The 26,730-nt window shown below is 38.9% G+C and overlaps 1 protein-coding gene across 4 annotated transcripts in view; it reads right to left on the minus strand.

Moving 5' to 3' along the window:
- Nucleotides 1-18,659, minus strand: part of Me2 (malic enzyme 2) — a 71,774-nt gene extending 53,115 nt beyond the window's left edge. Inside the window, exons 1-2 of one of the 4 annotated variants that reach the window (XR_010041429.1) lie at nt 18,046-18,070; nt 5,578-5,697 (exon numbers count right to left, since the gene is read on the minus strand). Coding sequence is in view for 3 of the 4 variants with exons in the window: in XM_003474039.5 (XP_003474087.1) it covers nt 5,578-5,685 (108 nt within the window). In the remaining variant the exon portion in view is untranslated. Of the gene's footprint in view, nt 1-5,577; nt 5,698-18,045; nt 18,071-18,435 lie in introns of those variants that run through there. The other 3 variants (XM_003474039.5, XM_013157210.3, XM_023566819.2) reach the window with 3 other exon arrangements.
- Between the last annotated feature and the right edge of the window lie 8,071 nt (nt 18,660-26,730).

Below are 26,730 nucleotides of genomic sequence, written 5' to 3' on the forward strand. Positions count from 1 at the left end.
ATTAAAACATTTAAACAGGCTCCAATTCAATCATGCCTTTAATTACATTTAACACTGCAGCCAAGAAACACTTTTAAATTTTTTGACAGTGGGGATTGAACCCAAGCCCTTGTGCATGCTAGACACTCTATCACTAGCAACAGCAACAAACTCTTAAAAATAAGACTTACAAATATGTGAAAAACTATTACTTTGGTCTACAGCACAAACTTGATTTCTTAATATGGTGAATTCCAAAGAAGTCCATGATCTCTGAACTCAAATTACCACTCTATGTTTTTTCTTCAAAAACAAACAAAAACCTTTCTGAGGTGGGGGTAGAAAAGCATGTTCTTCCTATGTGTAATGCTCAGCATCAGTCTCACCCCCAGCACCAAAAATAGCCTAGAAACACAGAAACAAACAACCCAACTGTGATACTTAAGGAATTTCCAGAAGTGGTCTTCCAATGACATAACACAGATGCTACCTTAAAAAATTCCAAAAAATTCAGGCCAGAACATTAGATTTTCCTTTCTCTTTTCTCCCTTCCCTCGCTCCCCCACTCCGTCCTTCCCTTGCTTTTCTTCCTTTACTGACAATCAAATTAGGGACTTGTGTGGACTTCACTTTCTTCAGAAATACTGTAATGCATTTAGATTTTCCTCTTTTTTTTGTCACTTAATGTACTTCATGAATTTGTTACAACCCCTAAGTGCCTTGGTAAGTATATAAATGGTATCGCCCAAAGGAACCTGAAATGCAGCCAAGAAGATACAAGCTCATGGAAATATAAATACAGTCAAAGATTTCAACAACCATTTAAGACATGAAGTGAAGCACTAAGCAACACATATTTATTACCTGCCACAGGAACAGAAAGATAAAAACCATTCTTGGGTTTCAAAGGAGAGAACAATTACTGCAGTCCATGGTGGTGTAGAAAGGCTCTATAAAGAGGACTGGAATTGGCTGCGGGGAGGACGCTGCTGAGGACTCAGGGTCTCAAGCAAGCTAACAGGAACTCTATCACTGCACCCCCAGCCTTGGATTCTAATGAGGTGTATCTTGAAGAGCAAGATAGATTTGGGGTGGTGAGAAAATACAAGAAAAATTAGGATATTCATTAAGTTTTGAACTCACTGTGTTATGATTTGTATCTAGTTATCCTCCTCAGGCCTCATGCTCATAGGTCGGGTTTTGGGGGAGGTACCTGGATTATGGGGCTGTGATACTTGTCAGTGGACTAGTCCATTGATGAGTTTATTTACTAATTAAAAAAAATTATTGGTACATTTTAGATGAATGTACCAATAACATTCATTGTATGGAATTTGTACCTGTATGTGACCTTGCTGCTTCTTTTTTTACCCATTCCTCTCCCCTCCTTTCAATCCCTTTTCCCTTACTTACAAAAGCTTTGTTTCCATCTTTTTTCTTCTATTCTCCTGGTTTTTTTTCCCTTGTTCCTTCCTGCCTGCCTTTCCCCACACTGATGAGTTTACAGGTAAATGTGATTTGGGAGGTGAGGCCTGGTCAGAGGAAGTGGGTCACTGGAGGTGGCCTAGAACAGTGTATTCCTCCTTTCTCCTGCCATGCTATAAACTGTTTCTTCTCTACCATGCTAGCCAACTATGGATTACAACCCCTGCAAACTATAAGCCAAAACAATCTTCTCTCCTTCAAGTTGCAGGTGTTGTGCACTAGATCCCAGCAACGAGTAAGTAAGTAAGACAGATTTTGCTCCCAGAGAAATTGGGCCATCACTGTAAGTCTACTAGACCTTGTGGTTCAGAAGCAATTTAAACTGGCTTGTGGAACAAGCTGGAAAAGCTTAGAGATATTGGCTGGAAAAGCAGCCCTAGAATGCTCTGAGTTGAGCTGGATGGGAGATTCCAGTCGGAATGCAGAAGACTAGAATTCTAATAGAAATGCAACCACTCTCAGGTGCCATAGGGGTGGGGTCTCCCAAGCCCTTTGGAGTTCGCATCTCACCACAACTTGCCCAGTGTACTGAACATGGAACTACAGGATTTACTATTTGCTCCTCTGGGTTTCAGTCTTGCTTGGGTTCCATTCCTTCTTAACCCCTTATTTCTCCCTTTTGGATATTGGCCTTTGTATGCTATCGGATGCTGGCCTTGTAGGTTAGCAGTGTTTAAGTTTTCATCTTTACCCGGGCTCACAGCTAACAGTTTGCCTTAAATCTCAGAGAAGACTCTAGACCTGGTCTTTTTGGCAATGTTAAAACTATCAGGACTTTGACAACTCATAGATATGGACTAAATGCATCTTTCATAGAGGTAAGCATGAGTCTTTTGGGGACCAGGGCAGAATGATATAGTTTATATACAGATATCCCCCTAAGGCCTTATGCACTCATAGTTGGGGCTTTGGGACGGTGATTGGATCATGGGGGCACAATACTAATCAGTGGTCCAGTCCAATGGTGAATTTATATTTACAGCTAAATGTGATCTGGGAGGTGAAGCCTGGTGAGAGGAGGTGGGTCTTGCTATGGCTGAGCATGCAGTCTACCACTGAGTCACCATCAAAGTCATTATTTATGAATTTTTAACCACATACCAGACACGATGCAAAAGCCTTATTCAATATCCAGGAAGTATCATTAAGTGGAAGCTACGACACTGGAGACATGACCTAAAAGGGTAAATCTCCCTTTCTCCTCCCTTGATCTCTCTGTTTCCTACTGCCACGCCATGAGCTGTTTCTGTTCTGCCATGCTGCCATGTAGTGGAGCCAGACCATTGTGGACTGAAATCTCTACAGAGTATGAAATAAAATAAACCTTTTCTTCTTAAGAGCTGCAGATATCACGTATTGTGTCTCAGTGACATAAAAGTAACTAAGACAAACTGCTTGCTGAATTCTGACTCTGTGGCAAATTTCAAGAATGCAAAGATGAGGTGCTCTGAACGATCCTTGGTAAAATTTCCAGTGAGGGCCTAGAATCCTGGGAAACTTATATATATTATTTTTCTGATAAAAGATGGAATTGGCCATGGTTTTGTTTTTGTTTTGGAGACAGGGTTTTACTGTGTAGTTCAGGTTAGCCTTAAACTCATTATATAACCCACAATGGCCACAAACTTGTGGCAATCCTCCTGCCTCAGCTTTTGGAATGCTGAGATTACAGGCATGAGGCACCACATCCAGGTAGGGATTTGCAAATTTTTGATGCTCTTCTTTTATTTTTTGGTTGGGGGTACTGGGAATTGAACTCAGGACCTTGTGTTTGCCTGACTGGCAATCTGTTTGCTAGATATTTATTATGGGAATTGAACTCAGGACCTCGTGTTTGCCAGATATTTATTATGGGACTTGAACTCAGGACCTCATGTTTGCCTGCCTGGCAATCTGTTTGCCAGATATTTATTATTTAATACATACTTAATCGTAGCTATATTTAGTCAATTTCCTTGGTGCTAGGGATTGAACCCAGGCCTTGCTATTGCTAAGCATGCAGTCTTCTACCATTCAGTCACAACCAAAGTCATTATTTATGAATTTTTAACCACATACCAGAAGCATATGTCAAAAGCCTTATTTTAATCAATGCCCAGAAAGTAAGAGCTATGATTCTTTTTCTTTTTCATATGACTTCTGCTGAGATGCTTCAAAGCTTGATCTGATACCCAGAGTTATGTGGGAAACAAAGGATGAAGATGGAATTGAAACTCTTTGCTTTTGACACAGGATCTCACTACGGAGTCCACCAACTTGAGGCCACAAACTTGAGACTCTTGCCTCAGACTACCCTGTCCTGATATTATAGCCCTATAAGCATGTATTGCCATGCCCAGCAAAGTCCAGTCCTATTAACTATGATGTGTAATATTTAATGTTGCCACTAAAAATAGAGAGGGATGTGTTTTCCTCTCCTCCTTCCTTTCTCTTTCTTCTTCTTCTTCTTCTTCTCCTCCTTCCTTTCTCTTTCTTCTTCTTCTTCTTCTTCTCCTTCCTTTCTCCTTCTTCTTCCTCCTCCTCCTCCTTCCTTTCTCTTTCTTCTTCTTTTTCTCCTTTCTCTTTCTTCTTCTTCTTCTCCTTCCTTTCTCCTTCTTCTTCTTCTTCTCCTTCTTTTCTCCTCCTCCTCCTCCTCTCTCTCCCCCCCCACCTCCTTTCTCTCTACTACAGTCTGCCTGCTAAAGGGTTTGGGTGTAGCAATTACCCAGCCACAGCTGTGCGGGATGCAGGGCGTGAGCTTGTACTCCTGAGGGTGCAGTTCTATAATCCAAGCCCTCAGGAGGGCTAAGGCAGGAGCACTGCCACTAGTTAGTGGCCAGCCTGAATTATACAGCAAAATCCTGTCTAAAAAAAAAAAAAAGAAGGATTTGCCCACTAAACCCAGAAACCCAGATTAGACAAAGGATGAATTCAGGGTGTATCTCAATGTTGTCAATCACTTCCATTCTAAGGATGACAACAAAATTAGGGGCTCTGTCCTTTGAAGCACTAGCCCAATTTAATGAGAACACAGTTATTTGTATGTAATGACTTGTGTCCAAAAATCCAGATGGAGGTGGGGCAGGGTGCATTTTGGATAAAGGTTCATTTCACAATTTTGGACCCACCCTCCAAAAAACTAATTGATAGGCCCAAGGTTAATATCTGCTTTAGGCTAGGCAAAGTTCAATATACCACATCTGGCAAAAGAGTCTTGACTCAGTGCTAGTTGAAAATAGCACTAGGAAGTCAGATCAAGTTATATCAGATAGTAAAAATTATGAAGACTGGGGGAGAACCAGCAACAGTTCCTGAGATACATGCCATGTTGGAACTTAGGACACTGGGAAGCCAAGCAAGCACCTCCCCTCCCTGGTAAGCGGTGGCGATCTGGCAGACTGCAGCCCTTCCAGCAGCAGCTCCTGAGATCTATACCATGTTGGAACTTAAGATGCCGTGAAACCAAACAAACAGCCTACCTCCCTGCTAAGCAATAGTGAACCTACTGATGCACAGCCTAGAGTCAAACATCCCACTTCCCTTACCCCCCTTCTGCTACACCACCCCCCCTTAGCAAATGGGAACCAGAAATCTGAGCGTCTCCAGGGAGGCTGACCATAGCAAATAAGGGGGACTTCCTTCTACCATCTCTTTGAAGGCAAATATTTTTATTACTGTTTTGCTCTATTCTGATTAATGGTACTGTTCTATTCAATATTCTGTTTTGATAAGTTCTATAATGTTCTGTATTTCATCTCATTTTGATATATGTGACTGAAAGAACAACTATTATAAAGATAATGAAATATATTGCGAATCCTATTACTGTTATCCCGGTAACCTGCTATGAAGTTCTGTACCATTTTCACTGTATGATCTTACTTGGCTTTATTCTGTCTTGTTCTGTTGTATTTTACCACTTACAAAAAAAAAAAAAAAGTTGTGAAGACTGAAATTTAGGAGAACTAAAGCAGCATGGTTTCTGTCATATGCAGAGTTAAAAGAAAGCAAATACTCTTGAAAGGTCTTAGTATAAAGCTATCAACTACAATAATTTCATGCCTTACTAGTCTAAAATATATCAACCCCATATCAGGAGGAAAGAAAACATATATTGGCATTAACATAACTAACCTTGTTTGTTCTTGGATTCAACATGAGTGGCTTGCCTTTCTCCTTCGTGTGCAAATGACGGCATGCCAAAGAACAAGGAGTAGCAGCTGCTCTTAATCTTGAAAACATCTTTTCTTTTACCTGGTAAAATAAGCAAATAAATCACCAGTGAGAAACATGTAAAACTGCACAAACATCAGGTGATGTTTTCAAAGCAAAATTTAGAAAGCTTGTATTTCCACATGTGAAAATGCTCTTTGAGAATATATTTCTATTTTCATGGGTTATAGTACTGTAAAAAAGCAGAGAACTTTCATTACACAATTACATTTTTGGATAATGATCACTGCTACTTTGTAGGTGCCACCTACTATATGCCAGACTCTGCGCTAAACATTTAACCTTCTAATTCACCTAAGACCAAGGTATGTCTCTCCCACTTTTAAGAGAAACCAACACACAGGTTAAAAAACAAGGACACAGCACCTAAACAGCAAAGTGAGCTCTATTTAATGAGTTTGGAAACTTAGTTTTAAGGCAGAAAGGTAAATAATAGAAAAGCTAGAATACATACATTCAGAGGACAAGAACCACTCAAATTTCTAATCTAGACCTAGAATTTTAATTCTACATTTAATGCTACATTCAATGTTTAAAATTAATAAATCAGAAGTTTTTGTCACAGAAAACCTGTTGTTTAACATTAAAAACCATATAAATTGTCTAGAAAATATATGAAGTAACTGTTGTCCCTTACACTCATCATAAACATGGAAAATTTCAAAATAACTACAAATTAAATGTTAATATTTGGAGGTATTAAGATTCTTCTGCATTTTCCTACTGCAAATTAGGATTTGCAATAGAAAAATTGCTTATTTATGTCTTTCAATCACTACAATTATCATGCAGCAATTTTTTTATTTCTTGCAATTTTTTTTCAAATTAAATTCCTATTTGCTGAGGGAGGGTTGACAACTGGTGGTCAACTTATAACACCCAGCTGAAATGAATTAGCACAGTGCTGGGTGTAGAGGACCCACACCTGACAATTGTTGCCAACAACATAAACATGAGAACTGGAGGGAACAATGGTCTACTATTGATTCTTCTGGAGAAGCTCATTCTGCTGCCTTTCCTGAAATGAACTAGGCTGTTCTCATCATCAGAGGAGCTTAAGACCTTGTTGTCACTGGGAATGGCTTCGGTTCACTTTGGGGGAGTTCTAAACCTCACTCGGAGCATCATTTCCTGGCTCCAATGCAGATCTCTCATTCTGCTGGCACAGATCCTTCATTCCATTGGCATAGACTTTCTAGCTTCCATCACTGACCTTTGGGCCCAGCACAGATATGTGAAACAGACTTGCATGAGACATTGTCATGGGCTTCAGGCCTGCAGTTGGACTCATGGGGAGCATGGTCATGGACTCCAGGTCTTCAGTTAGACACATGCAGGACACTGCCAGGGGATCCAGATTCTTAGCTGGGAAGATTTCCTGCACTCTTTTTGCATTTGACTGTTTGGGTGACTATTATAAAATAATTCTATAAATTATGTGTCTTGTATTAGATTGTTTGCCTTGCAAACCCAAACTACAACACTGAAAAATTCAGTTTGGAAACAGCAAAACCATTTACATATGAAATTTTTAAAACTTAATTTTTACTGAAATGAATTTCGTGTAATATAAAATTAGTTATTTTAAAGTGAAGGAGTTATAGGCAGTAAAAAAATTCTTAACCTTACCTTCACCACCTCCATCTATGTAGTTCCAAAATATTTTTATCACCCATAAGGAAATACCATATCCACCGAGCAGTTATTGCTCCTCCTCTACCACCAATCGGGGATCAAACTCACGAACGCCTGCTTACAAGGCAGGTGCTTATGCCACTGAGCTAAATCCCCAGCCCCTTACCACCAATCTTTTTTGTGCACTATGAATTTACTTCATCTGCTTATTTCATAAAATATGACTACCAATCCAAGCAACTTACATGATTATTCACATTATCAAGAATCAAGAGACAAGTAATACAAAATAATTAATCTGTTTTCTTCAAAGACAAAAACTAACACCTACTGTAACTTAAAACTGAATAGATGATAATTAAATACAAAACCTGGTCACACACTGGATTGTATAACAGAAGATAACACATTATACTATAAAGGACATTACTGAGATAACTGAAAAAATTGGAAAATATGCTTGAGATGATACAGAAGTATTATATATATTTAAAGTTCTGAATATGATATGTGCATATAAGATACTATTGCTCTGAACCTAACCAAGTAAGTAAAATACCTCTATGGCAAAAATTATAGTTCTCTGCAAAAATAAATCAAAGAGGACATCAGAAAATGGAAAAATATACCATTTCTAGATGGGCAGAACTAATGCACTGAAAATGCCTTCTAAAACTGATAGATGGATTTAATGCCATCCCAATCAAAATATCATCAGCATTCCTCATAAAAGTAATGAAAACAATTCTAAAATTCATGTGGAACCAGAAGAGATCCAGTATAGCAAAAGCAATCCTGGGTAATAACAAAGCAGGAGGCATCACAATCCTTGATTTTAAGTTATATTACAAAGCTATTGTGATTAAAAAAAAAAAAAAAACCAGCATGGCATTGGTCCAAAAACACACATGTGGGTCAACAGAGAATGTAGAAACAATCCCAGGGACATTCAGCTCTCTAATCTTTGACAGAAATACATGCTGGAGAAAAGATAACTGTTTTAATAAATGGTGTTGTGGGAACTGGCTATCCACATGCCAAATGCTGAATCTCGATCTGTACACTCTCACCTTGTACTAAACTGAAATCAAAATGGATCAAAGATCTAAATGTTAAAACTCGAACAATCTGCTAGAAGATGAAATAAATAAAACTCTTAAAGACATAGGCATAGACAAGGACTTTCTGAACAGAACCCTGATCGTAGAAAAAAATCACACCAAGAATCAATAAATGGAATATCAAAATAAAAAGTTTTTCTCTAGCAAAAGAAACAACAGAGCAAAGAGATGACCTACAGGATAAGGCAAAAAACTGTCAGCTATTCCTTAGAGAAGGGTCTAACGTCTAGAATATACAAACAATTAAAAAGTAGATCCTCCCCCAAATAAGACTCAATCCAAGAAATGGGCAACTAAAACGAGGCTTCTTAGAGGTATAAAGTATGGCCAATAAATTCACGGAAAACATGTTCAGCATCACTGACTACTGGAGATATGCAAATTAAAACAATCCTGAAATTCTATCTTAGTGCAAAAACAATAGTCATCATCAAGAAATGAAATTAAAACAAATGTTGGTAGGGAAAATGTAACCTACAGACATTGTTGGTGGGAATCTAAACTAGTACAACCATCTGAAATCAATATGGAAGTTTCTCAAAAAACTAAAGTTCAAAATTCCATTTGACCCAGCTATTCCCCTTATAAGACTCTTCCTGAAAGTTAGACATCATATTACAGTGATATGTGCATACCCATATTTATAGCAGAATTCATAATAGCTGAATCTTGGAAATGGCTTATATGTCCATCAATAGATAAATAAAGAAAATGTGTAGTTATACACAGTGGAGTATTATGTGCCATGAAGGAGGATAAATTTTTAAGTTATTTTAGGAAAACAGATGCACCTTGAATGTTAGGTGAAATAGATCAGACACACAAGCTTAAATACTGCATAGTTTCTTATATAAGAAACCCAAAATATAATGACCAGCTTCCCATGTGGAGTGAATCATTACTAGCACTACAAATATGCACTAATTACAAGATAAAAATTGAAAAGAAAAAATATCCTGCTCTGAATATACACAGCACACTGCAAAGGGGCAATAGGATATGATATATGTGTGCAACCTATCTTTAGAATTTCAGAGTAAAATTAAGAGAGAAATCTACACAGTAGCATCAAGTGTGCTAACAAATGCTACAAAAGCAATCTAATGACCTTAGTGAAAACTGAAATGATGCTCAATATAGGCTGAAACACATAAACTTTTCTATGTACCAACCGATGTTGCAAGAAGCAGCTTTGAATTTACTTCTCTTTTAAAACTTCCTACCAAAGAGGAACAGCCTCTGCTAAGCAGAAATGCAAAAGCATCAAGGAACTGCTTAGAGTTCACAAGGGAGTTGGACATTGTGGCCCATGCCTATAAACCCAGCACTATGGAGGCTGAGGCTGCAGAATGGCAAGTTGGAGCCCAGCCTGGGCAACTAGAGAGCTCTGTAAAACTAATTTAGAACTACTGCAATTGCTACTCAAAAGTGTGTGTAAAATATAGGCAAGAGATTTTACATCTTGCTTTGAAAAGATGTAAAAGATCTTTGCAGATCACAGAGTTTGGTAGCCTTTATAGTAAGGTTAGCAAAGACTTGAGATAAGGGATGTTTTAAAAGAATTGCATAAGTAGGGTGGGACAGAAGGATAGGCTTATTCATAACTTCAAGAAAACAATTTAAGAATTAATAGTGGCTTTAAAGAAACAGAAACAATGCAGAAAATGAAAAGAACACAAAGATAATGACTAAGAGGAAACACTAGCATTTAAAGACTTCATAAATGCATCATTCAAAAATGACTTAAGATCTAGGCATGATGGCAATGTTACTTGGACACTGACGAAGGATCCCACAAGCCCAGGAATTCAGGCCCAACCTTATATTGCAGGGAGACACTCAACTCAATAAAATAAAAATGAACAAACAAGAGGAAGTGAAATAGAAGTTTTGGGAAAAGTTTTCAATTATCAATAATTGTATCTTGGGTAAATCTCATTAGCAATGATTCTGTCACTGCACAAGGTTTTGGGGATATGGCTCAGTGGGGATCTGCCTTCCTAAAAACCACACCAAAACAAAACCAAACCCTCTGAAAGCTGAAACATCTTTCAGTGAAAGACACCATAAACAACACTACATAACAGAACAAGAGAAAGTATTAGCTTTATATATGAAAAATTTTATCTGGAATAAATGAAGAGCTCCTGCAAATTAAAAAGACAAACTCACAAGAAAAATTGGCAGAGAAATAAGCAATGTAACAAAGAAATAAATACCCAGACCACAAACATCTTAAATGATTAACTTCAGCAGTAAGCATGAAAGTGTAACAAGTCAAGGAAATTTTAGTTTTTACCCAACTGTCAAAAACAAACAAACTTTAATAGCTAGTATATGAATCTTTTATAGAATATAAATTGGTAAGTCTTTTGGAAGAAAATTTGACCATCTGTAAATTTGGATCATAAAACTCTCATCTCAGTAATTCCAATTCTAGAATATTTATCCTAGAGAAATATTCACAAACATACCCAATAAAATTAGATGCAATCCAGCCAGAGTAGTGCATACCTGCAAATCCCAGCACTCTGGGGAGCAGAAGCAAGAGGATCAAAAGTTCAAATTCAGTTAGAACAATTTAGTGAGACCTTTGCCTCAAAATAAAAAAGGGCTATTGCACAGTGGGAAGGCCTTGGGTTCAAATACCAGTACTTTAAAAAAGAAAGAAAGAAAAATACTAGAAACACTCTATAGTGCTCATAAATAAGGTTAAATTGATTGTTGTATCCAAAATATCATGTAACAATTTAAGAAGTGAGAAGTGCATGTTTTCAAAAATATTTTAAATTAATACACTTTTAATCCTCTAATACAGAATCATTTATGAGTCAGTTCTAACCAAACAATGAAATTTAAAATTTAATTCTGATATATATTTTCTCTTTAGAGAAAAGAAGTGAAAAAAAACCCTAGATATTACTAAGATTCATTAAGACACTAGTTAATGTACATGGTAAATATGCCGATTATATATAGCATGAATAATCTATTTCTTGAAAACTCTGTATTTATAAACTTATATGTAAATCTCTACATAAGGATTTGGAAAGATAGGAGAGGGCAGAGAGAAAGAAGCTGCAATGTGACTTTGAACTTTTACTTGATGTAATTTGGTATCACTGCAAAAAAATTTTAATGAGATTACATTTATACATTACCTATTTTAAAAACCACACCTAAATTGGCCATTTCGAGTAAGCAAAATTTAGAGAACCTAAAATCATATGGTCTACTTTTTTCTGATTTTATTTTTATTTCTGGAGGAGCTTATTTTATATATTCACATGACAAATTTGAAGATACAAAAGTTAAGAGAATAATAGTTTCCATCTTATCTGATTCTTTTTCTTTCTCCCTTTTGTTCTTTCCATCTTTCCTTTTTCACGTGCGTGTGCCCACGCGCATGTGTGTGCGCTGCACTACACCCCAGCCTTTTTAAAAAATGTCATCTCAGTCTAAGTTACCCAGGCAGGACTTGTGAGCCTTTTGCCTTAGTCTCCTGAGTAGCTGGGATGATAGAAACACACCACTATGGCTAGGTGCTACTCTTTTTCTGAGGGTAAATACACAATGTAACTAATTTCCTGTTTTAAATGTTTAAAGACCATGAAAAAGGTTAGAAATACTAATCAATCGAATTGTCTATGCTGTGGGAGGCAAAGCCTCTAAGAGGTGAGCAAAAAGAATTTAGCAACAGCGTAGGAATATAGAAAAGAGTTTACTAATATATCATAAGAGAGCAGTGGGCAAATTCAAGACAGAATTGCACTATCAAGATGAAAGGCTGGAGTTTTTGTACTTTTAATTACGTTTCATCCCAGCAATGTTATGATCAGGTCATGGTGGTCCTTCTCTCCATCTCCTTCCAGTTCTAGGACAGCCAGGTGTGTGTAAAGACTGAGTGATGGAAAAAAATAAAAATAAAAATAAAAATAAAAGGCCAAGTGATGTTTTGTTCAACAGGGCCCAGTGCCCTGGATGTTGCTAGAATAGTCCTTCTGAGTAAAATTAACAAATACGTAAGGATTAACTTAAAAGGTCAGTGATCAAGGGGATCAGAATAAAGCATGTCACATGGTGCTTGAAAGGGATTTCTAACACTACAGTTGAGACAGGGAAAGAAATGCTATTCTTTAAGAACTGATAAACAGATCATCTTGTAGTCCTGTGAATCGCTTGGAAGGCAGGAAGTTAATGACTAGACTCCTATTCAGCTATAATGTGGCCTTTAAATAAACAATGGTAAAATAACCATTGTTGCCCACAATTTTTTTATAAAGGAAAAACAAGCTGCTGCTTCTTTCCTCCTTGCACACATCTCTGACACCAATTGTGAAGACATACTGTTGCTCTTCTGTACTCTCAACACAGCACACTGCGGCCAGATATGTGAGGGGTTTTTTTTTCCCCACACATTAAACAATTCAGCAGATACCAACCAGGTGTCCTATAATTCAATCAAATTCTGACACTACCTAGTGATAGTGTCAGATCCCAGAGGGTAAAGGCACATCTCAGACTGTCCCACTTCAAATGTGAACTACAAGTAGTAAGTTGTCGCCTACACTTCCTGCCAGCCTGCTAATATTTGGGTTCCCACTATTTCCTTGGTGGATTTAATAATTTGCTAGTATAGGTCACCGAAAGCAAGGGAAAATGTTAACTTACCAAACCAGTTTAGTATAAAAGATAATAGAGAGCACAGTCAACAATCACATGAACAGGTGCACAGGTCAAGGTTTACAGGGGGGCACTACATGCTCGCAGCAACTTCACGTGTTCAGCAACCCAGAAGAGGAGAAATCTTGTCCAACAGTTTTATAGAGCATAAGGTCCAGAACCACCCTTCCCCGAGGACACGGGCAGGGCAGAAAGTTCTGGTCCTCTAGTCACTCAGTCTTTCTGGTGACTACTCGAGACCTCAGGCATGATCAATCACCAGGGGCTTTATCTGGGTAACAAGAGTAGCTCCTCTCGCTTAGGGAATTCCAACTGTTTTAGGATCTCTGTGCCAAGAACATGGACAAAGACCCAATATATTTCAGATTACACTATCCTATACTATACTATTTTAGTTTATATAATTATGAACCTGATACTTTCAGGACTTTGTGCTTGCCAGGTAGGTGCTGTGCCGCTGAGCTGTATCTCAGCCCTATAATGCTTCTTTCCTAAGCAGAAAAATTAGGGCATTTGTGCATTTGCGTGTATGTATTTCCAAGTATACAAACTTTAAACTATGTTTTATTCTAATTAGTGGATTTATACACTTGCTGGGATTTCCTCTGGATTATAACTAGTTACTCTAGGTCTTGGACATCACCTAATTTAAATAGGAAAGAAAGAAAAACAAAAAATAAAGTTCAGAGATCTTCCAGGGTCCTACACAGTTTATATATCCTTTCAAAATTTTTAACCCTGAGCCTTTGGGTATGCTGTTCCTGATTCTTTGATGTATTTCTTCCTTTTCCTTTTAAAATCCATTTTTAAAGACAAAATGTGATTTACTAGTTAAACAATTTTTCTTCTCTAAATTCTCATAGCTCTTCAGTTACACATTTCTAATACATCATTTGTTTCCTTCAATTGTTTTATATCTACATTTGTATCTGAACCTTTTTTGTACAATTCATCTACACATTTTATAACCTAAAACTGATTTCAAATGCTTATTTTAAAGATATTTTCAAGACCTTTCCAGACTATTCTGCTGTCTGTAGTGCTTACACAGACACTTTTGGTTTCTTTCATGGCATAATTTTTGTCTATGTGCTGTTTTCTGGTTTTTTGTTTGTCTGTTTTTGTTTTAAATAGAAGTGGCCTCTGACAGAAGTCCCCTCTATGATCTATGCTGTGGAGACCAACCTTGGAGGCAGGAAGTCTGCCTCTATGAAATCCAGAGGGCTCAAGAGTCAAAAACTAGTTTCTAAATTTGTTTCTGTTTTAAATGGTTACACACTCAGGGGTGGAATTCCAAACCCAAATTCAAATAACCTGAAGGTTTCAAGATTCTTGTAGTATGAGGTAAAGGGCTTAAGTCTTACCTCAACCAGGTTTCAGTCCCCACTGACAGAGGACGGCTTTCCTACTTCTCACAGAGTCTAATTTCGGTTCCTATCCAACAGGGCGTGGGAAATCAGCTTCTATCTCCTGCAAGCCATAAATATTTGACCGCATGTTATACTTACTGTTACCTGTACACCCTTGGGACGCTTTAACTCCAGCTCACTCTTGGAGGGTCTTCCTTCAGTTTGGCATGTGGAGATTTTCCTTACTTGTTTTCAAATTTGACTCCATGTGTCTTGGTATTTTACCTACCATTACTGTGCTTTTAGAGCAGGAAAGGGAGGTCTCAATATGTGACTAAGCAACCACCTTAGAGGAGAAGTTGAGTCATTCTTTACCTTAAGCCTAGGCTTCCGTAGTCATCTACTGAGCTCCTGGACCAAAATGAGGCCTAAAGCAGTACTGCTGTTATATTTCCACTAAACCTACATCAGTCCATGTCTTTTTAGCTCTTACGAAGCACAAAATACTCAATGTCATTCTATCATCACTAAAGCCCAGGTTTTTTTTGTAAATTTTTAGAAAATGACAAACATGGGAAAAACAAACAAACAAACAAACACCTAACTTACCTTTCCTTGATTGTTTTTAAATTTAAAAACATACCAATATGGGCTTCCAAGATTTTCTTTTTTTTATAACTTCTTGTGTGTCTATGAATTACCTTTACTACCTCAATCTAATAATAAATTATATATGGTGGTACATATCTGTAATCCTAGCACTTAGGAGGTTGAGGTAGGAACATTTCAAGTTCAAGGATGGCCTGTACTACATAGCAAGAGCCTGTATCAACGAAACAAAATCAAATTAAATTAAAAAAAAAAAGAAAAAAGAACAGGCTGCTTTAAGTAAACTCCATTGATTTTATTTCATTTTTTTGGGCAAAGTCTGCTTTATAAGGGATTCTGCATTGAATTCCTTTAAATAGAAAATTGTTATAGGCCACTTCTAAATTTCAAATTTGACTACAGATTTTTTTCAAGACTGTAGCATAGAAGATTCATCTCACTTTCCTTCTGTTCATTAATATACTGTGGAAAGTACTAGCAATTGGCTCTGAAAGTAGAAATTCTCAGTTTCTACCATGTTTCTAATAATTAGCCAAACTAACCTACCACTAAAAATATTAATTATAGCAATATAGTGGTAGAAAAAAATGTACTAATTAGTCCCCTCCCAACATAATTAGAAGACTATTAATAAAAAAGGACAGCTGACAGGTGAGTGGAGGAAAAACTATAAATTATCTTTGTCATTTTAAAAAGCAGGGTTTTTCACTCAGGAGGCTGAGACAAGATTCTCACAAGTCTGAGGTCAGCCTGGGTTATACAGTAAGTTGAAGACCGGCTTGAACTATCCTTATGGAGACCCTGTCTCTAAAAACCAACCAAACAAAAACAAAAACAAGTAAGAAATAGGCTTTTGAGACATTTTGTTTTGTTTGGGAAGGTAGTATTTGAGAGAGAGAAAGAGAGACAGAGACACAGAGAAAGAGGTTTGGAGACAGGGTTTCCCAAAGTCACTGAACTTCCCAGGCTGAGCTCAAACCTGAGATCTTCCTATCTCAACCTCTGAGTGCCAGGATTACAGACAGGCACATCTGACTTTAAAAAGTTTTAAAAGAATTGATCAAATGTTTGTGTGGCTCTTCTAGAGCAAATAGCCTTATTTACCATAATGAAATCTTTGACACAAAGAGATTAGGTCAGCATCGCAATCTAATCTGCAAGGAGGTAGATTTGCCTAAGGTAGGTAAATCTAAAAATAGTATGAAATATACTTCATTTTAAATAAAAGACAATCAAGAAAAAACCCATTTGCAATTAGTGAATATTAGCATTTCGATATATAAACTATTTTCAGCTCATTAAAATCTTATCAAATACTGAATTTAGTCAGTACAGTAAAAGTAACATCACATGTCAAATCTAACCTCATAAAGTACTGATTATCAAAAGAATATATATGTAATTATGTATATATTATAGTTACAGCATTGTATCCTTCATATTATTAGAGAATTTTATTAAGTGATACAGAAAAATAAAACATGAAAGTAAATTTATTTATTTAGAGTAATGAGAATTGAACCCAGAACTTTCACACTGAGCTACACCTCCAGGCATTTTTATTTTGAGTTAAGGTCTCACTAAATCACTGAATTGCTCAGGGTGGGCTCAAACCTACAATTCTCCTCCCTCAGTTGCCAGGAGTGCTGAGATTACAGGCATATGCTACCACACTGGGCAAAGTAACAGCAATTTTGATGGCACCCTTAAGACATAAAGAAAAAACTTTAGAAAACAAACTTTTGTTAAATATTAAAACTCAGAACACTTACAAAGAGAATCTGACAAACGGGCTTATTACCAACTAGAGGAATTTTAGTTTAACTTAATATAAAATTTAATGCAGATTGTTTTTATATGAAATTAAATACAAATTAGGCAAGAACAGGATCACAGCTTTTAATTTAACAAAAACTGAAATGGTGAATGCTTCTCCTTCAATGTGTTTTCCTAAGTATATTTAAAAGACAGAAACATACTAGAAAATCTTCTAAACTGTAACTCATAAACAAGTCTTTCTAGCAACATCTACTGAGCAAGAGTATGTTACTCTGAAAAAGAATTACAAAACTATTGCTTAACACTTCCTAATAATGTATTAAAAAGGTTCTATAAGGATTTCTGCCTTCTTGATCTAACCTTTAAGGTTTTATATCTACCATAAAAAGAATTTGATACAGGTTATAAACCAGGACTCAAAGTTGCTTAAAGATCCAAGGTTAAAAGACAAAATTAAACGTTTTGTCTGCAAACCACATAAAACAGCAATAGTGTTGTAACAACTAGATACAACAGTTATATTTACTACACACAAGATGTATTTATTTATTTGGGTAAATGTTTCTGCCCCAACTTTCAGAACATTTGAAAATGATAAAAATTTATCAGTATTACAAAGTAATACCTATAAACAACACCTAAACAATACTTCAGGAACACAGAGGAGGGAGTGAATCTATAAAGCCAAAGTGCTTAAGTCCGAATCCAAGATCTCACTGAAAACTACGTACTGTCTTGGAAAAGTTTCTTAACTTTCCTAAGCCTTGTTTCTTTGTTTGTATACTAGCCTTTTTCTTCGTTTGTATACCAAGGGATAAAATACCCAGGCCACAATTAACAACAGTGCTTCTTACTGTTATCATCACTAACAACAATGCCATTGACAGCTGTGCAGAAGTGACCGCCACGAGCATTACTAAGGTAAATCGAAAGGCAGGAGAGGATGAAACATTTTCTAAAGGTGTACTTGTATGGAGTTTATTCTGATCACGCTTCTCACCAGAGGCAACATAAATGTCCTACAGTTGTCTTCCAAAACAAAAAAAGAAAAATTCTGTATAAGACCATGAAATGTAACAGTACACTCGGAGCTGGCCGGCAACGCGAGCGTCAAAGAAACACCTGCCAAGCCCGGTGCACAGATGCCATTTCCTCTGAGCAGACAGAACCGCTTCAATCGCACAACTTCCTACCCTGCAGCGACTCCTCCTTTCGAAGAACGCACACATAGTCTAACTCCTGTCACTCCCTCATCCCGGCTGAAAGAGACCCCGCCAAAGGCTTTGGAGTTACAAATTCAGTCTTTAGCAGGCGCGGAGGCAAAGAGAAAGATGCTCGTCCTCTGGAGGCCACGGGGCTGCACCTGGGGTCGGGAGGCTGGAGTAGGGGCGCCCTGGCCCCGGCGAGCAGGAAAAGCGCGCCCCAAAGCGTGCTACCGGAACAGACGCGGAAGGCAGCAGCGGGGGTCCAGCAGGACCCGACCGACCCGGCCCCTCCGCCACCCGCCGGCCGCGGGGCGCACGCGCAGAGGCCGCGCTCGGCTCTGGCCGCCCGCAGAGGGGCCACTAGCGGAGGAGCCGCACCTGGAGCACTCCGGTCCTGGCCGCGCCTTGCCTTGCCTTGCCTTACCCGAAGCTTCGTCCCGCGACAGGTGGTCCTGCGGACTCAGAGGCCACGGTCCTGCCGCCCGCCTCGCGATGCTCAGCCCCGGCGCCGCCCAGACCTGCCCTGCCCTCCTCACCCTGGAGCTGCTCGGAGCCGGCGCAGGCTCAAGCTCACACTGCCTGGGCCGCTCCGCACACACGGAGGGAGCCAGGAAAGAAGCGCGGGCCGGCTCGGCCCTAGGCGGACGGACGGGCGCGCGGGCCAATGGGAGGTAGAGACCTGGCCGGGGGCGGGGCCTAGAGCACCTTCCTCTTTTTGGTTGGTTTCTCTTGGTTAACAGTTCAGGGCACACGCGCGTTTCCGAGTGGATGCGACCCCAAGGTCTCGAAGAGCCTAGTAGGATAAGAGGTCTTTAGAGACGTGCGGCTCCAGAAACCGTCGCGGTCATTCCTTAACGCGGTCCTTCCCTCGGCGCACTCGCGGCATTGGCGTAGGGAGGGGTGACGGGTCGGGGCTGCGCGTTCGCGCGAGGATACGCTCTGCGCAGGCGCGAGCCGAGTGGCGGCGGGTACCAGTCTCCGAATCCCAGGAGGCTTGGAGAAGCAGTGATTTGGGTCCATCCTGAAGGACCTGGAAGAAAGGAGAGGAGGATGGGGGAGAGATTTAATAGCTGGATACAAGGCAAGAGGATGGAAAGGGAGACGAGGGAGGTCCCCGGAAACACGAGGCGTCGGTACTTGAGTAGGAAGTACTGAACACTGCGTTTTGGGGCTGTTTTTGTCGGTGTGTGTAGGACTCTCTGTTTTGCAGAATTCATGCCACTCCGCACTGCTGCTGGCGCAGATACTGACTCGCAAGAAATTTACTTACCTGCTGTCGCCGTTACCATAGATACTCAGTGTTCTCCCAGAAAAGCACTAGAGCACAAAATTATCAAGTTCTTGAAAGCAGTAGGGACTATACTTTCCCACGTCTGCACCCACCGAGGATTAGGACTCTGGGTATTTCTCCATCCTTATTTCAGAAAAATATTACTAGAAATTATCTATTGTAATCGAATTTGCATGATCATGAAACCAAAGACGGTAATGGCAATTTAAAAAAAAAATATGTACAGGTTAAACAAGGGGTAAGGCAGATCAAATAAGAGAATTAAAAATGTCAGGTATGGCGTTACAGGTACAGGTGTAATCCCAGCCTACTCTGAGGCTGAGACAGGAGCATCACAAGTTCACAGCAAGCCTGGGCAAATTAGTGATGACACCATCGCAAATAAAATTTTTTTGGGGGGAAGGGGTCTTGCTATGTAGTTCAAGCTGGCCTGGACTCACTGTGTGATTCAGGCTGGTTTTGAACTCAAGGCAGTTCTCCTGCCTCAGCCTCCTGAGTGCTAAGATTACAGGTGTGCACTACCACACTCTGCTCAAAGAAATTTTAAAAATGGTTGAGATGTAACTCAGTCCCCAATACCACAATCAATCAATGATGGACATAAATGATAGAGAAAATTGCTAAGCAGAGAATAGTGAATTGGTCCCTCCTGAAGTCTGACAGTTGTGTAAGTTCTGGAGCAAGCATGCTACTCTGAACACTGAAGGGTGAGGTATGTGAGGGAGCACTGTAGTTAGACGATAAGTGATCGGTGTGGCTGCTGTGGTAACCACCACAGTGAAAAAAACAATGACCTAAAATAACACTGCTCACCAGACTTAAGGTACAGCAAAATTAATGAGGGAAACTTCAAAAATATAAGCATCTTTTTAAGTGCTTGATCAGTAGAAGTATAATTCCTTTGTCTCTGAAAGAAATTTTGGCCTGCCTAGAGTAATCCCAGGTTAAAGACTTGTAGAGAGCTAATGTGATGGTGCATGCCTGTAATCCAGGACCTATGGGAGGCTGAGGCAGGAGGATTTCAAATTCAAGCCTCACCTAGCAACTCTGTCTCAAAATAAAAAATAAAAAATGGCTGGGATATTTTTCAGCGTGTGGGCCCTGGATTCAATCCCCAGTGTGAGGGGGAATTCATCATGAATGGGACTTATTTACATTAAATTGACACAGAGGTGTTAAAGGTGTTTGGTCTTTATTAAACCAAATATCTGCTAATGTCAAGGAGGCAGACACTTGTTTGACGACTACTTTCAATTCACAAATCTTTTCTCTTTAGTCCTTTTCAGTGATTGACCAAGGACTTTCTGATGAAAAGAATTACAAACTTTTACTAGAAAAACAAACTAGTTTTTGTATTCACATAATCAGCACAGAATTCATTACATCACTTGTGGTCCTCAAAATGTGTGGCCTGTGGTCCCAGCTACTTGGGCTGAGGGACAGGGTCACTTAGGCCAGGAGTGTAGCCTGGCCTGGATAATATAATGTGAGACCCTCATCTTTTTTTAACGCATGGATTTCGACCATCAACATCCAATTCTACAGCACCAACTATGAGGGTATCCTATGATTTAACTCAGTTGTGACACTATCTGCCTAGAGATGGCATTGCATCCTGCAGAATGAAGGCTGTGTTCCATGCCACTATCTCCATGTCAGTTAGTCCCCGTTTGCCCCTACACCCTTCTTGCATTCAATTAAATTTTTTCAAGGATAGCTCACAGGACTCAGAGACACTACTTGTGCCAGTTTATTATAAAGACTGTTTCAAAGTGTACAAATGGACAGATGGAAGAAATGTGTGGGGCAAGGGGGCGGGCTGAGAACTCCTTTCCCTCCCTGTCCACACCACACCTGGATATTCAGCAAGCAAAAAACTCCAAACCCATCCTTTTGGGGTCTCACGGAGGTTTCATTATGTAGGCACAATTCATTATAAATCATTGGTGGCCTGCCTTACTTTCAACCAGAGGTAGGAGAGATGTATCTGAAAATTCCAACTATATAATCACATGGCTGGTTTCCCTGGCACCAGCCCCCAACCTGAAACTATTCAAGAACTTTCCAAAAGGTTGCCTTATTAACATAAAAACCCACTCTTATGAAGAAATTCTGAGAAAAAGATTGATTAGCTTGGCGTCAGATGTTACCACTTAGAAAATTACAAAGTTCTGTTTCAGGAACTGGGGATGCAGACCAAATATGAAAATAAGAGATTCTACAAGTGTCCTCCTATCTGCAAGAGTCTTAAAAGTTCTGTTTTAGGGATCAGGGCAGAAATCAAACATATTTTGTTATACCACAGTAGCACAGGCTTCCTATCCCGTATAATGACATGTGGCTGCTGAACTCTCAAAAAGTGGCTAGGGTAAATAGAGGTACACTTTGTATTTGAAGACACTTAGAAAGTAAATATATTTACAAATATCAATCATGGGCCGGGCATTTAGCTCAGTGGTGTAAGCACCGGGCTGGCAAGGTCGTGAGTTCGACCCCTCCATGAAAAAAAAATAGTGATCACATGTCAAAATACTTTGGATAAAATGAAATATATTATTAAATTTAATTTCATCTTTTTTCCTTTTTACTTTGTGTGCATGAGTCTGGGATTGAACCCAGGGTCTGATGCACACTAGGTGAGCACTGTACTAGAATTCATGCTCATTCTCTTTTATATTTTTAAAATGTACTTGAAATTATATCTTTAGGGCCTGGAGGTACAACTCAGTGGTTGAAATGTGTGTGCAGCTTGAATGAGGCTTTGGGTTTGGTCCCTAACACCGCTGAAGAGAAGAGAGAGAGACAGAGGTAGAAAGGGAAAGAGGAAGGAAAAAGAAAATGGGAAGGGAGAAAGACAGAAGAGAAAATTACATATATAGATCTTGTTTGTGGCTTGCACTTTATTTTCATGGAGCAGTGCTGGTCTAAGGGGGAGCCTGTTAGAACCATAGACATGGAAAAGTACTGGGTAGGGTGCTAGCAAGGCTTGTTTAAAGGACAGAGTCAATTGTATGTTTGGCTTTTTTGCCTCATCTTTTTTTTTTCCCCAAAAATGTTTGGCGGTATGACATTCATTGTTAGGCCACAAAGCTGACTAATAAGAATGAAGGTCTACACTCTTAAGGATATTGGAAGAACAGAAGAGCCTGGGTTTCTCTCCTGTAGCGTACACACATACCTATCAGAAAAGTTATGTAGCATCCTAAGGTGTTCATTTCGTATAGGTGACATGTTACACATATTACATTGGGAAAGGGTAAGGAAAAAGAGAGTATACCTGGAAAACAGAAACAATCATTAAATGCCCCAAACCCCCTCTGCTGGTTTCTGTAAGCAAGAATTAGGCTGAGGGATGTGACCCCTAGAGGGGGTAAAGTTGTCATTACTCTTGCAGCAAAAGAGTTTGCTGAATGATTGAGAACAGGTGTGTGGAAAGTTTCTCCTGCTTTAAATATAATGATTGTTTTTTAGCTCTGGAAATGCATTGTTTTGAATTTACCACTGAGCCTTTCTCTGTTGAGTTTTGCTGGAATTGAGCTCTTTGGTCTTTAAAGTGATGCCATTTTGATTCAACAATAGCTATAGTGAGTCACTAAGTTATCTCACTAGTTAATATTTAAAAGACCAAAGGGAATCTTACATATCGCTAGGTCTGTAGAGATAATGTAAGTATATAGACATTTTTAAGTATTAGAATTTTTTGAATTGAATTCAGAGGTCTGATATCCAATACAGTAGGTTAGGGGCCCATAAACTAAAGGAGTATGATTATTACTACTATTATTACTGTTACTACTAGATCTGATATCTGAAATTTGATCTAATAGAGGCTATGATCTAAGGAATACAGTATAAATTAAGATATTATGATAATAAGATTTTTGTGTACTTCAACAGCAACTGTTAAAAAGGATCATTAGCCACAAACAACAGAAAATTCTATCAAAATTGGTTTGTACAGTGATTTATTTTACAAGTTAAGAAATACAGGGACAGGTCTAAGGATAAATATAACTCAGTCACTTTCTGGATGGTCCTTAAGAGAATGAAAGAACCTTTCCTACAGGTACCATCTCTCCAGTAAGTACAGAATCAAACGACCCATGAGCAGAAATGTGGCTAAGCTAGAAACAACTCCAAGCAGAGTGTAGATAAATGTCCTACTTATGGATAGTTTGGTACTGAAAGAAGGAAAATCATCCGAATTCCTGTGGATATGAATGAGGGGTGGCACATTTTTCTGGCCAAATGTCCCAATTCCTCAATGAGTTTTGCCTTTGCTTTATGATTCTTGCTTGTTTACACTGAAAGCGGGGTGGGGGGGCACATATTGGGAGTTGGGAATACTTAAGCAGTAGTGTTTTCTGTTATATTCTCTTGAGAGGCTTTTTTTTTTTTTAATACCAGGAATTGAACTCATGACCTTGTGCTTGCCAGGCAGGCACTTATGCCACTGAGCTATATCCCCAGCCCTCTCTCTTTATTTCTAAATGTTTGTTATGTGTAGTTCCACGTCTTAGACTAGAAAGAGTATCTGGGACATTAGGTCACCTCCCTTCTTTACCTGAAAGGACCTCCCATTATAAGCTATCAATTAAAATCCTTCATAACTCAAGTTCAAATTCTACTTTGTGAGTAGACCGTGGTGTAATAGTATACAAGTTACTTTGTGAGTAGACCGTGGTGTAATAGTATACAAGTTACTTTGTGAGTAGACCGTGGTGTAATAGTATACAAATGCACACAGAATTCACCTGGGGGTCCGAAAAAAGTTGATATCTGTTCTACACAAATTAAATAAGAATCTTCTGATGTGAGACTTTAACACCAGGGTTTCTTTATAGTGCTCTTACATTTCTGTTTTATATATTTCTTACACAGTGTGTTATAAACTCCATGAGATTAAGGATTTATAAAAATACCTCCTCTTGTATTTGTCAAGTCCTTACAAGGAATTAGTGCTTGATTAAATGATAAGAACACCTGGTTTATTTGGGCAGATGACTCAGTGTCCACATCCAAAGCGGGAACTCTCAGCACTTCCTTCTGGATCATCATCATCCTTATTACCATTATTGCTGTCGTCATCATCAGGGAATTTTTCAGAAGTTGGAACCGTCCCGTCCAACAACCTGCAGGGACTCAGAAACCCTAAGGCTGAGACCAGTGATCTGTGTGTACGTATGGTGCTGGGGACTGAGTCTGGAGCCTTGCACGTTCTGGGCAAGGCTTTCGGCTGAGGTACACCCTAACCCGTCTCTGTTTTAACAAGCCCTCCATTCATTGGGATGCAAGCTCAAGTTTAAGAACCGCTGCCTGATGCCTTGAATTGAACAAGCAATCCTCAGGACATATTTTTTTTTTTTATGCAGGTAAAATTTCCTGCTGAGAAGAGCTATTGGAAAACAGGAACGAAAAAGACACAGTGTTTGCCCTCAAGGAGTTTACATTGTAATATAGACATAAAACTTTAGGCATAATAAAAAGCAGTGTGTTATGAAATATTCGCAGACCAAGTACATATGTAACTGTGATGTCTTGCATTCACAACAGAGACAAAATGAACATAAATGAAATAAGATTCCTAATATTTAGTGATGTCTTTATGGAGATTTATTATGTTACAATTTCTACTTTTGTGTTTAATTGCACATTTCACTATAAAAAAGTATTTGGCCAGTTGTCTTAGTTACTTTTCTCTCATTGCTGAGACAAAATAGCTGATGCCCAAAATTAAGGAAGGAAAGGTTTATTTAGCTCACAGCTTGTGGAGGTTTCAGCCCGTAATCAGCTGTCTTCTTAAGGCAGCAGAAGACAGCAAAAGCAGGGAAACAAGCCTCTTCTCTTTCCTTATATTGTAAGCCAGCTACCGCCCCCCTCCAGGGTGGGTATAGCACTCACCACCTCTGTGCCCTCTTGCACAGGCTCAGGATGTAAGGACCCTGGCCCCCCTGCTGAGTGGCTTAAAGTTCTAAATCTCTCAAGCTGACACAATGTATCCACCATTATACCAGTTGGGGTGGCACTTGCCTGTAATACCAATGCTCTGGAAGGCTGAGACAGAGAAGGAAAAGGCTGGAGGTGTAGCTCAGTGAGAAGACGTTGGGTTTAATCCCCAGTAGTCTGCTAAACAAATACAGAAGTAAATAGGAATTTTAGGGCAGTGTGTGAAGAATAAACTCAAAGTGCTATACTAGTTCACAAAGAGTAATCACTTCTTAAACTAAGATTGCCTCAGAAAGCTTTATGGAGGAAATGCCATCACAGCAAGCCTTAGCTTTAGTAATAAAGTTGCTCCAGTAATGTAACATCCATGATGAGTTCACAAACACTCATCTGTAATTCCAAAATACATTTTAAAAACATTTTGTAGTTTTGGTGATAGCAGATTTTATTTTGTGATAAACATTTGTCATAGCTATCTACACTCCTTATTTTCCCAGTATAATATAAATATTCATATATTTCTCTCTAGAATTAGGAATGTATGTCAGAGGCACTGCCCCAGATCCCGCTGTGCACGAGTATATGCTCCTGCTAATATTTTCCCAAATATGAAAGTTCTCTAAACTTTGCTGAGGTGTGTGTATTTGGTAATGGGACTAAAACTGGGGTCTAACATTGGGTCACACACTTTGCTTTTAAATTTTTTATTTTATTTTATTAAAAAAATTAGATAAGGTCTTGCTAAGTCTTTCAAATTGCTCATGCTGGGTAAACTTGTAATTCCTCTGCCTCTTGGGACATTTTAAATTCTGAACACCAATGAACTTCAAGGGTTTTGTCCAATTGTATCATCAAAGAGTACAACCCTTTCTTATGGTCCTAGAAATTAGGAAAACCTGTGTATAGCACTTAATCTTACTTTTGCTGGAATTAAGCAATTTGCTACTTAAATACTGCATATTATAACACTTAAAAACTAAAATTACTGTAAATGGGAAAATGATCATTTTGACATTTTACATGTTGCTATGAACACAGAACTGTCTGATTCAATGAGTAATAAAAACTCAGCTTTTTATTTTGTTTTGTTTTGTTTGTTATCTTTTTGAGACGGGTTTTCGCTTTGCAGTTCAAGCCGGCCTTGCACTTTGTGGCATAAGCTGGCCCTGAGCTTGAGGTGATCCTCCTGCCTCAGCCTCCCTAGTGCTGAGATTATAGACACGCACCACCACACCTGGCAAGAAATCAGCTTTTAAGGAAATATTTGTAATGGCAAATCAGTAAAGTAGCTAACTTTTGTAGGAAAACAATCTGGAGGCTGAAAATGTTCTGTCCCTCAGCTTAGGCCACAACCATGCAAATGTGGGCACATGTAAAGATTCAGCTGCTACCTGAAACATATAAACAATGCACACCTCATTGCATGAATTTTACAT

Source organism: Cavia porcellus, unplaced genomic scaffold (genome assembly GCF_034190915.1).
Source record: "Cavia porcellus strain 051 isolate PalLab524CR breed Dunkin Hartley unplaced genomic scaffold, mCavPor4.1 scaffold_20, whole genome shotgun sequence".
NCBI classification, from domain to species: domain Eukaryota; kingdom Metazoa; phylum Chordata; class Mammalia; order Rodentia; family Caviidae; genus Cavia; species Cavia porcellus.